General features: G+C 38.8%; 1 protein-coding gene across 3 annotated transcripts in view; it reads left to right on the forward strand.

Moving 5' to 3' along the window:
* Positions 1 to 13,775, forward strand: part of LOC134799858 (fatty acid synthase-like) — a 78,073-nt gene extending 64,298 nt beyond the window's left edge. For all 3 annotated transcript variants that reach the window (XM_063772256.1, XM_063772257.1, XM_063772258.1), the window contains 17 exons: positions 384 to 554; positions 1,497 to 1,627; positions 2,145 to 2,295; positions 2,432 to 2,603; positions 2,945 to 3,057; positions 3,202 to 3,363; positions 3,954 to 4,082; positions 4,352 to 4,431; positions 4,858 to 5,013; positions 5,530 to 5,781; positions 5,907 to 6,060; positions 6,608 to 6,815; positions 7,528 to 7,678; positions 8,228 to 8,399; positions 10,156 to 10,335; positions 11,109 to 11,211; positions 12,731 to 13,775. In XM_063772256.1, the coding sequence (XP_063628326.1) occupies positions 384 to 554; positions 1,497 to 1,627; positions 2,145 to 2,295; positions 2,432 to 2,603; positions 2,945 to 3,057; positions 3,202 to 3,363; positions 3,954 to 4,082; positions 4,352 to 4,431; positions 4,858 to 5,013; positions 5,530 to 5,781; positions 5,907 to 6,060; positions 6,608 to 6,815; positions 7,528 to 7,678; positions 8,228 to 8,399; positions 10,156 to 10,335; positions 11,109 to 11,211; positions 12,731 to 13,323 (3,078 nt within the window). In that variant the 3' untranslated portion in view covers positions 13,324 to 13,775. The remainder of the gene's footprint in view (positions 1 to 383; positions 555 to 1,496; positions 1,628 to 2,144; positions 2,296 to 2,431; positions 2,604 to 2,944; positions 3,058 to 3,201; positions 3,364 to 3,953; positions 4,083 to 4,351; positions 4,432 to 4,857; positions 5,014 to 5,529; positions 5,782 to 5,906; positions 6,061 to 6,607; positions 6,816 to 7,527; positions 7,679 to 8,227; positions 8,400 to 10,155; positions 10,336 to 11,108; positions 11,212 to 12,730) is intronic.
* The last annotated feature ends 2,186 nt before the right edge of the window (positions 13,776 to 15,961 follow it).

Raw genomic sequence — 15,961 nt, forward strand, 5'->3', positions numbered from 1 at the left:
AAGTGTTTAACATACATGTTTTCTTTATTAATTTTGGCAGGAAAATTAATCCTTTGTTTAATAAAATACAACATGTTCACTGCCTATTGAATTTTAAAGAAAAGGGCAAGGCAAAAAAATATCACTGTATAAAATTTGGCTAGTTACCATACTCTTGTCACCTACAGTCGGGACCCTTTATTTCCTCGTTATCTACTACTTAATTACTCATCGACACTATACTAATAAGCCAAAAATCAATTGCGTTTGCATCCGTTTTACGTTTTCGTTGTGTTATTGCAGCTTTAATATCATTATCTTCTTTTACATATATGTATGTACATTAACATTATCAACTAGACTACACCGGCTATAAATGTAGGTTTCATTTATTTTTTCTCAAGGGCCAATGGGGCACATACCGCCACTTGCTTCTGGGAGATTTGGAAACCACACGAGCTGAACATGCTTTCGTGAACACCCTCACCATCGGAGACTTGTCCACGCTGCGATGGCTCGAAGGGCCACTGAAGCATGACAGTGTGTTTAAGGATAATGAGAGAGTTTTACTTCACGTGAGTACCTAAATACATGAATTAGACATAAACTTAGGTGTCCTCTCTCACTTAAAATAACTAACATTGCTTAGTTTTGTGTCCGTTTTCCTTGTTTATCTAGTTATGAGTTTATAACTAGACATTAGAAGCAGAGTTAGGTTTTACGGGCTCTAGTATTTGGAAAGTGTAAATAGTTACTAGAATCCGTCAAAGCTATTTCTGCACCGATTTTGCAGCGATAAAAATAATTTGACATTTATGGCAGTACTTCCACAGTTTGTGGCTTGCTATGTCTGTGCAAAGTTGTTCAAAGTAACTGTTAATGAACTTTACTTGTCTTTATAAAATTAATTTTAAGAAAGACTAACTAATTTCTACTTAATAAATAAAATATTCTACCATAAAGAAAATTGCCCCAAATCTACTACTAAGCATACTTAAGTCTAAAAATTGAAAAATACTTCCGAGTCCTGATTGATCCTTTAAAAAAAATTGTACCAACTTATAAAATGTTAATAGCCTTTATCGTCGGATGAGAATACGTTTGTGACATATCCATTTTTGAGAAAATCGTTTTTAATGATTCCTAAAATAACAAAAAATATGCTATAATTGACACTAATCGGTTTTTGAAAAAAAAAAATTTTGAAAAATGTTGTGCCATATCCGCAATTTACTATAGGATAATTATATACACTCTGTCAACAGAAAATTATCAGAAAGGTGTGACATATCCACAACTTTCGTGTCATGTCATACATTATACGTTTAACATTTACTCATCAAAAATGGATATGGCAAAAATATAAATGCTTTTATTTCATGATTACCACTGTATTCACAATATTTATTTGGTACTATAAATAGTAAACATATATGTCTAAATGATAGCAGGGGCTGCCGCCGAAAAAAAAGCCTAATCCTATTCAATGACCGTTGAAAGATGTTGTCTTTATTTAGGTATACTGCTCAGCGTTGAATTTCCGTGACGTCATGACGGCGACGGGTCGCGTGACAGTAGACGCTGTCGCCCGAGGCAGGCTTGCGCAGGAGTGCGTACAAGGATTCGAGATCGTCGGAAAGACTAGCAAGTAAGAATATTCCCATTTCATCACTTGGCAACGATGATGTACACTGTATTGGTTGGGTGGAGTTGAAGACGATCAAGCTTTCGAGAGCGTGAAATCAATTTTTATAAAATCGTTCGTGACAGATCAGTCGTCAAAAATTGACGACTGATGACTTATGGTCGAGTGATCATCGAGACATTGTAATCTGCTACCATTTTAGTGGGATAATTAAATTGAAATTCAGCTACAGCACGCTGGCGAAGAATAATCAACGCACATTTACAAATGCTAAAATAGTAACAGATTACAGTCTCGATGCTTTCACATGATATGATACGTTTGGATTTTAGTTAAATACCGCATTCCGATACGGCCATCCTGCGTGGCACACGTCCTAGTGTGTTATTTTAGAACCTAACACACAAGACTATATATCTCATCACTCTTTCCTGACCAAACGCATGGCTTGACACCTACCAAATTATGCTACAATATGCTTATTGAAAGTACTGGATTTATATACCCTGATGTTTTACAGTGGTTCCCGTGTCATGGCTATGGTAAAGAACAGCGGTATGGCGAACTTGGTGGAAGGCGACAGGGCGTTGATGTGGAGCATCCCTGACGACTGGACCTTTGAGGAGGCGGCCACAGTTCCGGTCGCTTACGGCACTGTGTATTATGCTATGGTGAGTCTAATTTCCTGATCCTAAATACCACAAATTATGTAGTTTTGCCGTTTAATCTAGCTGAAATTACTATAATAACAAACACGGTCTTCTCCACATTGGCCTTAAAATAAATCTACACAATCTATTGTTCTAGGTCATGGTTGGTCAGATTCATGCCGGTGAGTCCATTCTCATCCACGCCGGTTCTGGAGGCGTAGGTCAAGCTGCCATCAGCGTAGCGCTTCATAATGGATGCGAAGTGTTTACCACTGTCGGCACAGCTGAGAAGCGGGCGTTTATTAAGAAGCTGTTCCCACAACTTAAAGGTACGGTGTCTGTTTTGTAGTCAGATCCATCCACACGAGTCAATCCTTCTTACTTTTCCCACAACTTAAAAGTAGGGTGACAAAAGTCATTGTCAAACAGATGCAAAAAGTCCATCATCATCCGCTCTGCATCTACCGACATGCTACGCATGTTGCTACATTATTATATTTATTATAATCGTCCTCTTTTCACTTCTTTCATCTAATCAATAGTATTGGACGAGATCAGAATAAGTTTGCCTTAGGTTTTACCGTTTTGCTTTCTTCGTCACGCAATTTTTAGAAACAAATAGACAGTGCACAATATAATTGACTTAAAACATTTTTTTCTTGTAATACAGACAGCCATATTGGAAACTCCCGTGACACATCGTTCGAAGACATGATCCGCAGAGAGACCAACGGCAAGGGTGTCGATATGGTTCTCAACTCTTTGGCTGATGAAAAACTGCAGGTAAGACTCGATAGAAATTTTATTTCTGTATTATATTAATTTGCAGTGAAAAACCTGTTTGAAAATGTCACGTTTCTCTTAACAAAGATAATTTTCCTTGATTTCGTGAAGGACACCTATACTTACACATATTTTTTCCTATAGGCCTCAGTACGCTGCCTCGGCTACCGCGGACGCTTCCTCGAGATCGGCAAATTCGACATCAGCCAAAACACGCCCATCGGCATGTACTTCTTCTTGAAGGAGACTTCCTTCCACGGCATCATGTTGGATTACATCTTCGACCAGAGCTTTGAGTTCAGAAGGGTTAGTTTTTTCTGCTGTGGCTTTATCTTTATCATTTACCGCAACAATAAGTTTTTTCTCTTAAGCAAAGCCTTAAAATTGTTCCAAATTGAAACACTTAGGGCCGCTTGCACCATTCCACTAACCCGGGGTTAAGCGGTTAAACCGTTAACCTAGTGTCAAATTCTACTGGTAACCATGGTAACACCTGGTTTAACCGGTTAACCCCGGGTTAGTGAAATGGTGAAAGTGGCCCTTATCAATTTAAAATAATAAATTTGAGTTGTATCTACACTACAGGTAAAACAGTAAATTATAAGATATTTCAACTAAAATGCAAGCAAATTCAAAGTTTAAGTGTATGATTTTTAGAACAGATGAGACCATGTCCGATCTTTTAAAGTGTATCATGGCGAAGTTACAAAGGTGGTTTGTTCACATAACTTCTGTTGGTTTATTTTTCTCATCGGATCCCCTTCCATTTCTGTTTATCTACATTTTTGGGTTAAATATTTTTATTGTCATGAGCTCATGAGTTCCTACTTCGACAAAGGCAAATAATGACCAAGCGTTTCAAGAGATTTAGAACTAAATCTAATATTTATTTACAGAAACTGCAAGACCTTCTAATCGCTGGTATTGAGAGCGGAGCTGTACGCCCGTTGACATACTGCACGTTCGAGAAACACGAAATCGAGACAGCTTTCCGTTACATGGCGGCCGGAAAACATATTGGCAAGGTACGATAAGCTCTTACTGGCAATTTTATTTTTTGTGTTGGTTCTACTTATCATCTTCACCTATTGATCCTACTATTATCGTAATGTTGTCATTGTGATTCAATGTCTCTATCGTACAGTTTTATGTTTTAGTCTATCTAAGTTACGTTGTTAAAAACTTCAAACACAACTCTTGCTTTTTCTCTCTTTCTTAATCTTTATCCGGTGGTCAAATGAAAATTGGTTTTATCAGTTCTAAATATAAATACCTAACTATATTTGTTGGACAGGTGATAGTGAAGGTTCGTGAAGATGAGCGCAGCCACAGGACCGTGAAACCAGCGGCCATGCACGTTGACGCTATTCCAAGGTAAGAAGCAGGGTGCCTAAAGTATCAAGCAAAAATTCTCGAGAATTTTGGGTTAGTACTATATTGAAGGGTACTGGACACTAATTCAAATAATATTTGACAACGTTAAGCAAATGTTCCCAATTCCCATCATTCGATTTATGATCAATGAGACCGTAGAGTTCAGTACATTTACCTGTTCGGATTAAAATTGCTGACATCCTCAGCAAAAAATATTTTAGGAAAGTGATATCGAGGAAGGATATTTAGAGGAACAAAATATTTGACTGTGGATCATCTGTGAATCGTCATTATTTAACAAAAATCTTCACTGATATGTTCACTTTACTTTATTACCTACTGTGATTTAAAAATTCCCTGAAATTCGCCCCACGCCAGTTGGAATTAAAAAAAAAACAATATTCCTAAGCTGAGCTTTGTTTTCAGATATATGTGCGATGCAGAGAAATCATACGTGATTATTGGAGGTCTTGGAGGCTTTGGTTTGGAACTAGCTGATTGGCTTATCATGCGTGGAGCCAGGAAAGTGCTGCTCACCTCACGCCGTGGCATCACCAATGGCTACCAGTCTTCGAGACTTCGGTGAGTCATTATGTCACTATCCCAATCTTGTCAGTCCAAAGACGTCTGATTAGACATGTATAAAGTAAAGAAGATACTGACATTGAATAATTTTACGGTTTAGACTCACTTGTTTTTAGTCACTCGCGCGACATGTTTCGGAGAGCCTAGGTCTCCTTTCTCAAAGAAGATACATTGCGAAACTTTACCATTTTATCTCAACCATCAGCCTTTGATATTTCATCCAGAAGATGTCTGTTGCTACAGTTGTACAATAATCAAACCAGGAGTAGACTTATTCCTACAAATGTTCTTGTTTGGCAATCAATATTATCAATTAAAGAAATTCGAAATACATTGGGCTTATAGACTTTTGTCCGGTGGACATTAGATAACATCTTTTCTAAAACTACAATAGTTATTTACAACTATACAATTACCGTAATTTTAGGCTTTTAGAATTGTTATGGTTCTACAATATCAAACGTCCTTCCTTGTTTTTGTACAATTGACAACGTTACTTATTTTCCCTAACAGCGCATGGGCAGGATACGGAGCCGACATACAAATCTCCATCCACGACGTCACAACCGAAGCGGGTTGCGAAGAAATGCTAAAGAAGGCGCTGAAAATGGGTCCCGTGCAAGCAGTTTTCAACCTTGCCGTCGTTCTCAAAGATTCCATTTTCCAAAATCAGACCCCGGAGACTTTCAAGACTTCGTTCGCGCCTAAAGCTTTGGCGACTATGCATTTGGATAAATTGACTAAGAAACTTTGCCCTGGATTGAAGTAAGTTTGATTTCCCTCTTCTAATTAGAAGCCTATCCCTTGTCTGTGTTTTCAATCGTCTTCACTAGGCATCATCAAAGGTCACGTCAAGTTCTGTCAGAATTAAACCCCACCTTATTTCACAGGGACTTCGTGGTATTCTCATCTGTATCCTGTGGTCGAGGGAACGCCGGTCAGACCAACTACGGTCTTTCCAACTCTGTGATGGAGCGTATCTGCGAGTGGAGACGGAAGCTCGGATTTCCCGCTCTCGCTGTTCAGTGGGGAGCCGTTGGGGATGTGAGTATCTTATAGTCTAAACATTCTTTTGAGTAAATTCGACTGTAGGGTTGGGCGCGAAAACATTGAGATTGAGAAAGAACAAACAGCGACGAGATTTTCTCAAAGTAGTGACGATATTTCTAATCCAACTTGAATCTGCTGTTCCGATATTCCATATCTAACTCCAATATCATTTGATATCTACCACTAGCTTTTCGGTGAAAGAAAACATCGTGAGGAAACCTGCATACATCTGCGAAGAAATTCAAAGGTGAAGCCCCCAATCCGTATTGGACTAGCGTGGGGACTATAGCCCAAGCCCTCTCCCGCTTCAGAGGCCTGTGCTCAGCAGTGGGGCGTATATAGGCTGAATTATTATTATTATGTGTCTCCGTTTTGAAACTCTCGGGTCTTTCGAGCCCGGTCATTTATAAGGCGTGCATGGGGATATAGATCCAACACGTAGAGGCCGTTTGGAGAGATTTGATGTCATGTGGAATGCCTGCTGGAACCCATTCACGGGTACATCAATAGATACCATTATTAACTCCAATAATCCATCCAGGTGGGCCTAGTGGCAGACATGCAAGACGAAGACATGCAGCTTGAGATCGGAGGCACCCTGCAGCAGAGGATCTCCTCCTGTCTCCTGGCGCTGGACAAGTTCCTCAAGCAGGACCAGGCGGCCATCGTGTCGTCCATCGTGGTCGCCGAGAAGAAGGCTGGAGGGTCTGGGTGCGGCAACCTGGTTGACGCTATTGCGCAGATCATGGGTAAATATACTCTTTATTGGACTAGAGGCTCTGTGTGCTGTAGACCTCGTGAACCCTAATAGCTACGCCAGTTTTAAAAAAATTCCGAAAACTAAATCGACAAAAAAAAATCTTGAACCTGACCACAAAATTTCACTAGAATCGGTTGAGAAATACGAGAACATCCGGACGGAAGAAAACATTTTTGACAAAGGTGCAACGGAGACCTTTGCTAACACTCGGCCAATTATAGGAATGCATTTGAATGTAAATATAGGTTACATTTTAATCAAAACTAATAGCTACTGCATTACTTGTGTGCTGAAACGTCAATTTCGCTGAAATTTCCTTAAATTCAGGTTTTTACAGCGATGAAGAAGTAGTAACAGTTAGGAACGTACCTAAATTTTACTCGCATTCTCTATAACTTTGCATAGTAACTAACCTGCATTGACTTATATAACTTCGTAAAGACGGGCATTACAAGCACTGGGGCCAGTAAATTACTGTCAAATCTCGTTGTGCGACGAATGCGAGCCAATCATGGTAGTGACTCATCTCATCACACACATCATCTCGTCACAACTCATCAACCAAACAACCAATTGCGTTGTGTCATCCGTGCCCACATTGCGATTTAACACCAAACGAAAATGTTCGATCGGAATTATATGAACAGGCCTAGTATCTTATCTTTACTTTTGAAATCTTGCTAACCTGATGTTTTTCACAGGCATCAAAGACCTGAAGACAGTATCTCAGCAAGTGTCCCTGGCCGAGCTTGGTATGGACAGTATGATGGCGGTGGAAATCAAGCAGACCTTGGAGAGAGAGTTCGAGATCTTCCTTACTGCGCAGGACATTAGGACACTCACATTCGCTAAGTAAGTATACTCTCCAAACCAGCAAAAATCATTATATTGTGCATTCGGGTTCTTCCTAATTAATGTCGATTGTCATGTAATTTCGAAAATGAACATTATAATCATGGTATTAAGAGTGATTTTGTGTATTATGCGATGATCGAGAATGATTCAGAGTAACCTAAATACACCCAAATATATCCAAATATATATATGAAAATATTAGAGAATAATCAGGAGATAAGAAGATACTTTAAGGTTGTCGTAAGACTAATCAGAATCATTACTTAACTCTTTAAGGCCGGTACAGACGGACTGCAACCCGACTACAACTTGTATGGGAAGCGGGAAGAAACTGCAATTCGCTTGCAGTCGGCGTGCAGTTCCCATACAAATCTCAGTCGGGCTGCAATCCGTCTGTATCGGCCCTTAGGCTAAGCAAAGAGAAAACTGAGAACCAGAAATATAGGTTGGCAGTAAACCGAATGACATATTGTAAAGAGGTAATTTTTAGGTGAGCCTGAATAAGAAACATTAATTAAATTTCCATAATTACCCTTACTTCCATAGGCTGGTAGAACTCACAGCACAACGCGAAGCAGAATCCTCAACTACGGCCGCTCGTCCCAACACGGCTGAAGGTGCTGCTGGACTCAGGGTCCTCATGAGGAACTTTGGCGATGAGCGATTGGTCTCTGAGCCTTTCATCTACATGCCGACTATGGTCACTGATGGCACTGAGGTGAGAATCTTTGACAACTTGTCCCAAAAGGGCTGTAGGCGAAGCTGATGTCAGGGTCCTCATGAGGAACTTTGGTGAAGAGAGGATGGTCTCTGAACACTTCATCTATATGCCGACCATGGTCACTGATGGCACTGAGGTGAGAATCTTTGACAACTTGTCCCAACAGGGCTGAAGGTGCAGCTGGTCTCAGGGTCCTCATGACGAAGTTTGGCGAAGAACGATTGGTCTCTGAGCCATTCATCTACATACCGGCCATGATCACTGATGGCACTGAGGTGAGAATCTTTGACAACTTGTCCCAACTCATGAGGAACTTTGGTGAAGAACGATTGGTGTCTGAGCCATTCATCTACATACCGACCATGGTCAGATAGGTCACTGATGGCACTGAAGTGAGAATCTTTGACAACTTGTATTCGTATTAATTCTACTAAGAGCCATACTCTTAAACCTCATCGGTTGTGAAGTTCCGTATGAATTTTAATGACTATTATTACCACCAGTAATCCCCTTTCTGAATGATAATTTGCATAGTTCAGAGTAAAAGGCACTCAAGTATGCGGTCTCACGAATATGCTAAATTTTTCCCAAAATAGCTTATCCTTATTTCTGTAATTTACTCCAAGAAAATATTTTTAAGCAATGCAATATAGGTACTATAAACATAGTCTTAATAATTTATTCGTCTCAATGTTTAGCTATGTATATAATTTAGGTATTTAGTTAATTTTGAATTACGTTTTTTTACTTAAAAGCAACGCCTTTTCGTAAACTGCACACCACTACATGCAAAAGGGGTTTCAGCTAAGTTTTTGACTTATAGTGACGTAATAGTTACCTACCTAACTAAAGTTCAGTTCTGCGTTAGGAAGTGAATCATATGCCTCGATTAACTCTATGTTTCGCGGTATAAATGGGTCTTAGCATCAGACTAACTGAGTAACTTAGAGCCGAAACTTTGTGTCATAAGCAGGAGGATTCGGTCAACCGTAATAGACATGCCTAAAACGTGCATTTGCTCTAATTGTAATTACGAAATTGCACTAGAATTAGTATGAACTCCAGACTTTTGAGTCAAAAAGTTCCGCTTAATAGAGTTTTGAGTCGTGGAAAGCATGAGTCATATAAATCGGGGGAAAATAGAATACTTGCTTTTGGTAGCTCTAGTTACTAGCGGTCAGGCGGTCACCCGTGTTATAGTTGAAATTTTTAAGCTGACAGCTTAGGACTATGAGAGCCTCTCATACCTACCTACCTACCTACCTAGCTACATACCTACCTAGGGATTAGAGTTCATTGCAAAATATGAAGCATGGGGGTCGTTAAGCCACACATTGACGTTATCTGAATAAAAAAGTTAAGATTTAGTTATACGTAGTGCCATTTTTTGAACATTGAAGTATTTGGGAATTCCCCTGCCTATGTTGGCTTAGAAAACACACCTAAAATTCATACCTTATGGTTTCTGAGTAGGTAAAGTTGCTGTAATATACGGAGAGACGAACATGACAAAACTACATAAGGTTAGATGGGATAAGATAAACATTGGGGCAAGAGACCACTTGTAGGGAATCATCATACTGTTTTTCTTGCCCCGAGAAAAATAAACTATTTATGCTTGCCTTGCCCCAAATGACTTTACTGGCTTTTGGGTACTGTAGTTACCATTCGTCACCCGCCGCCCTATGTTAGAAGTCATATGGGTATATGAATTCTACCAATGACAGATTACTAAACTCTACACATGTTTCAGGGTCACGAAGCCATCCATGACACAGAAAACCCGCCCATGTTCATCCTGCCTGGCCTGGAAGGCGCCGCGTCCGTCATGGAGCCGCTCTGCAAAAGGCTGAAGTGCAAGGTCTGCGTGCTGCAGCTGGGCGTAGAGAACTCAAATGAGGATATTGAGGCTATGGTCAACCGGCTGTACTTGGTAAGTTTCAGTGTCAAAAACCTTTCTTTGTCACAGAGCACCCGCCAATGTTCTTCTTCTTGGTAAGTGTGTTGTTTAAAAATGCCAATCGAAAAAGGTGGTGGTACTAGTGCTCGACATGCTAATGCCCAATAGATGACACCCTGCTGTCACCGCTAATGACAATGACTTAAGTTTCAAGATGACATCTACTGGGACCGTGTCGAGCACCAGTACCACCACCTACGTAACTTTTCGTTTAGGTAATGCGTCATCGTCCGAACACATTTGTTAGTTATCGATTGGCTTTTGTCGATAAATGATTGTGATCAACCGCTGCTGTCAATTTATTTTAGGTAGAGACTTCGGCATCTGTTTTAGTATTAAGTGTCGGTTAAGTTTTAAAGATTCGAGGCCCAAAGCTATAGCAATCCTTCTATAGTAGTAAGAGAGTTACGCCGCCGAGGCCTCAACATCAAATTCGCAAATTACGGAGTAAATCCCGCTACTACTTTCATATCACAGTTGTTTAAGTAATTGTGGTAAAAAAGGGAAGTCATAAGTTGGACAGTTGACCGTGAAAGTCATAAAAGGATTTAATTTCTGTAAATTAACCTGTAAAGAATTTGAAGGTTGCGGGCGTGTATTTAATACAATAAGTAGCTAATTAGTGCGTTATAGTATGACCCCATTTTTATGATTTATCCTGCGGGTTTCTTCCCTCTTAGTAAATTTCACTCATAACAGCAGGACTAGGTAAGTTAGACTTTACTTAACTAACTTGTATATTTCAGACGGTGCGGACTCGCCTGGCCCCTGGAGGATCCTTCACGCTGCTCGGCTACAGTTTCGGCTGCCAGTTGATGCTGGAGTTGGCTGCTAAGCTCGAGGCCGAAGGTCAGTAACCCATCATTCATTAGCACTTTACAGATGTAGCGCATAATTGTTTTCCATCGTACTTTCTCGGAAACGTTCGTAATTGTCATACTACTTCAGTCAACCTCAGTACTTTTTGTACCGAGACTAATTGAAACAGCAAGACACGTTCGTACTTTTCCGTGAAACTACGATGGAAACTAATTTTATTATGCACTACAACTGTAGGTAATTAGTTTATTAACGACGACTAGTTTTGGGAACAGAAAATTTGCTGATGCGTCGAGTTTTATCTTTTCGTCAGAATGTGATAAAGTATAATGGATATTATAGAGTTCCCAATTTTACTGTATGGCATACAAACAATTCCTTTGAGTTCTTCCACGAAAACGTAAGTACCATGGTATTTTTGTAACTCAGGAAATTACATATATTTTTTGTCCTCTTTTTGTCTTCAAATTTAACAAATTTTATCAAAATTTGACGAGAAAAAACTACAATACTTACAAAATAAAAATCGGTTTTGATACTGAGAGGTATGGATACAGTAAATGTTCGGCCCACGCTGTAGGTATTCGCCTTAGTACAATAAAACTCGCGCACCAAAGGTTCCGTACCATTACGCAAAAAATGGCAAAAAATTGTTGTATGGGAGCCCCACTTAAATATTTATTTTATTCTGTTTTTAGTTATTATTGTTACAGCGGCAACAGAAGTATTTCTGTTGCCGTATCATCTGTGAAAATTACAACGGTCTAGCTGTCACGGTTCATGATATACAGCCTGGTGACAAACAGACGGACAGACAGACAGACAAACAGACGGACGCGGAGGCTTAGTAATAGGGTCCCGTTTTTACCCATTGGGTACGGAACCCTAACAATAAGGTATTTCTAGCATAAATAAGTAGGAATGTCGGACAATACTTTCAAAAAACTGTACTTATTTATTTAACATGTTTTTAGTAATTATAAAATCTCCTTCTGGATTCCCCCAGCGAAGATAAGATGATATTTATCTATTTGTATTTGAAACCAAACGTACTTAAAATAGCGTAACTCTAAATAAACTTGCCAACAATAAATCTAATTAGATATTGAGCTGTCTCGACTTCACTCTGTCTACGAAACGTCAGTGATAGTGAAAGTTAGTTAGTTAGTTAACTAATAATGAACGGACTAAAGTTTAACGCCATTGTTCACGAAACATCCCGTAATTGTAAAGGATAGTCGCAGTTTTATTTTCAGTAAGATTCTACATTGTTATACTTTTAATTAGCGAGACTAGCGTTTGTTTATTACGAAATCAGTATAATTTTTAGTTATTATCTGAAAAAATTTCAATTGTTAAAATTTAAGAAGCGCCCCTCAATACCAATGAAACGGGAACTATGTTCGAAATGTCATTTGATATTCGCCACTTGCATTGCATACCTATCCTACATCTACGCAAATGCAAAAATCAAACGTCGCAAAACGTGTAAGTGTAATCCTAAAGATTGTTTAAGTATCACTAATACCTTTCCAATTATTTCCAACAGGTCACAAGAACGGTCTAGTGTTCTGCGTTGACGGAGCCCCAGACTTCCTCCAAGCCATCCTCACCACCGTCATCTGTTTCAAGAGCGATGCCCAGCTCCAGAACGCCCTCATCTGCCACACCATGGACATCGTCGCCCCCAACAACGAAATCTCCACCACCCTCATTGAAAAACTCAGCCAAATCGAAAAATTCGAAGAAAAAGTCAAAACTGCCATCGAAATGTCCCCAGTACAATCCAGATACACACCTAAATTCATCGCGTCTGTCGCTGCAGTCACTTATGATAGAGTTAAGGTTGTTCTCAATTACAACTCCAAAGATGTCAAGAAAATCCAGGCGCCTATAGTTCTTCTACGTCCTAAAGAAAACCTTCCTAACTTAGTCTGTGATGAGAACTATGGTCTCGATAAGTTCACGCATAGCAACGTCACTGTGCACTATTTGGAAGGCACTCACGTAACTATTATTGAGAATAAGGATTGTGCAAATATTATTAATAAGGTTTTGATCGAGAGGGACGGACAGACGGGCAAGCAGATGCAGAGTGTTACTACTATGATCCAAAGTCACAGGCAATTTATTTGCAGTTAGGTTTAACCAGATTCCTATTGACTGTATAATTTTTCCTTTCTATATGACTTTATGTGTACTTTTACTTGAATATTTTAAAGAAAGTTGTGTTTGTGTTGATCGTTTTACGTAATTTATTGCGTTTGGTATTTTTAATCACGAAATTCCTGTAGTAATTAGTTCTATAATTAATTATTTATTGTTTTTGAGGGTAAATTAATATACTACCTACTATTACAAGTGGCCGTACGTTTTTTAATTAGATTATAAGAAAATTATTTAAGTGATTTCGTTCCTTTAGGTCTTTAGGTTAGCATTGTCCAGAGAGACGCCAGTACCAAAAAAATATTCACTAATTAAGATTTAATCTTTAATAACATATTATTTTAAATATTGGAATAGGTGAATTTTAGGTGCAATAATCAATAGCAATTATCCGGTGTTAAATAAGGGACTATAAAATTAAATATTATAATAAATTACAGATTTTCTTTTACCTTCCTTTCCTTTTGTAGCTTCGCTAAACTTTATTAAAAAAAAGTATACTTGTGTTATTAAAAAAAAAAGAATACAGAATATACCTGAAATATTACATAAATAGACAAAAATGAAACTGTTTAGCTTTCCAGACAAAAAAGTAGGTACAAATCAGCATTACTTTGTTATATTTTTCTAAGTAAATTCTCTAAATCGTGCATAGAACTAAAAAGATAAGTAGGTTTGAAAGTAACTTATTTTTTATTACTTTCCTTATTCTAGTAGCCTACTAAAATTAATGTACAAATATGATTAAATATTTATATATTAATAATATGGTAACTAGAACAAGGCGCTAAAATATTCAGTCACTTCTGTGTTTGAAATACACAATTAACATACACACACTCATTTATTCAGGAAATTTGCATGTGAATAGGTAGGATGATAATGATTTGATGTATCAATTAAATTAAAATACAATAAGCAAATGATTTCTCAGTGACAATGCAGAACATTTTATAAACACAATACAGGAACATCATCATTAATTAATTAGGACAAATGATATGCTAGATTATGATTGAAGTTAAATTAAAATACCTATATTTTTGATCCGCACACGCGTCACTTGCACCATCCCACTAACCAGGGGTTAACCGGTTACACAGTTAACCCAAAGTGTCAAATTGTACTGGTAACCATGGTTCCCATAGATTCCCACTGACAGAAAATGCGTAACCTAAATGATTTAACTTCTTAGTTAAATCGTTTAGGTTACGCAAGTTTTGAATGTCAAGTTCTTACTTGACATTCAAAACTTTAAACCCAAGAGAAACGAAAATAATGTACTTAATGTTTTTGATTTGTTCAACAGATTGACATATAGAGTGAGTAAATTAAATTTTAGCATCCGCGCGTTAAATTAATTGTTACGTTATAATAAAAAAAAATAAGGACAAAATACGAAAAAAATGTCATCCCAAAATATTTATCCAAATTGTCATCTTATCCTAAAATTCCGAATATCCGCCCGTAACATAATAAGATAATAACATAGTTTCGTTTGTTTTAACATGACAGCATTCCGACACACCCCCGCATTGTGCAAGAAACAAAACCTTATGAAATTCCACTGAAATCAACGTTTCGGAGACTCGTCCCTCGGCTCGATTCGGGAAATGAATTAGAGATTCACTAGATATGAAATAGTAAAGATATGTGACGTTCCACGGCAAAAGGTACCTTATGGCGGCCGGCGCCGCGATTCGGGAAATGAATTAGAGATTCACTAGATATGGAATAGTAAAGTTATGTGACGTTCCACGCCAAAAGGTACCTTATGGCGGCTAGCGCTTACGTCGCATACCGCCGCAATAATATTGGAGCGACGTTAATAATAGCGGAACCAGGCAGGACACGGAACCAGGCAGGACACGGAACCAGGCAGGGATAGACATTCTGAATTTTGCTAGTAAATACAATTTTAAAATAATTAATACCTTGTTTAAGAAAAAAGAGGAACACCTAATAACGTACAAATCTGGAAACTCATCAACCCAAATAGATTTCATAGTTACCGAGGACCGAGTAAGGCGCTGTACGTATCGCGCCTGCATTACACCGCCACGGCTGCTGAAGTGGTGGAGTATGTACACCAGAAGACCGGCTACACGCTGAGGGTGTTCCAGCTTCGATCGCGCCACTACGTGCACTTCAACTCTTTTGTGGTGCGCGTGCCGCGACCGCTGCAGGGAACCATCGAGTGCGTCGACTTCTGGCCGAAAGGTGTCGTGTTTCGGAGGTTCCGGGGCAAACTTCCGAATCCGACACAAGAGCAGCCGATGCAACGGAGCCACGCCGTTTTGTCGACTAAATAGTGTTTAGTTTTAAGTTTATAAAATACATATGTATGTTAGTCTGTAAGGTATTTGTAATATGGGCCTTGTTGCCTGAATTAAATTTCTAAATAAATAAATAAATAAAATTAATAGTTGCATCCCAATCATTGAGTAAAAGGTATAGGGACTGTAAAGTTATACCCGGGGAGGCACTAACCGCACAACATAGGCTGTTAGTGGCGGTCCTGGACCTGCCGAGACCCATTTGGACTCCTATCGATAAAACCGAGCGCATAAAATGGAGAGAGATGCACAGTCGCAAAGGTAGTCAATTCATCGAG

This window comes from Cydia splendana, chromosome 19, assembly GCF_910591565.1.
Source record: "Cydia splendana chromosome 19, ilCydSple1.2, whole genome shotgun sequence".
Classification (NCBI taxonomy): Eukaryota; Metazoa; Arthropoda; class Insecta; order Lepidoptera; family Tortricidae; genus Cydia; species Cydia splendana.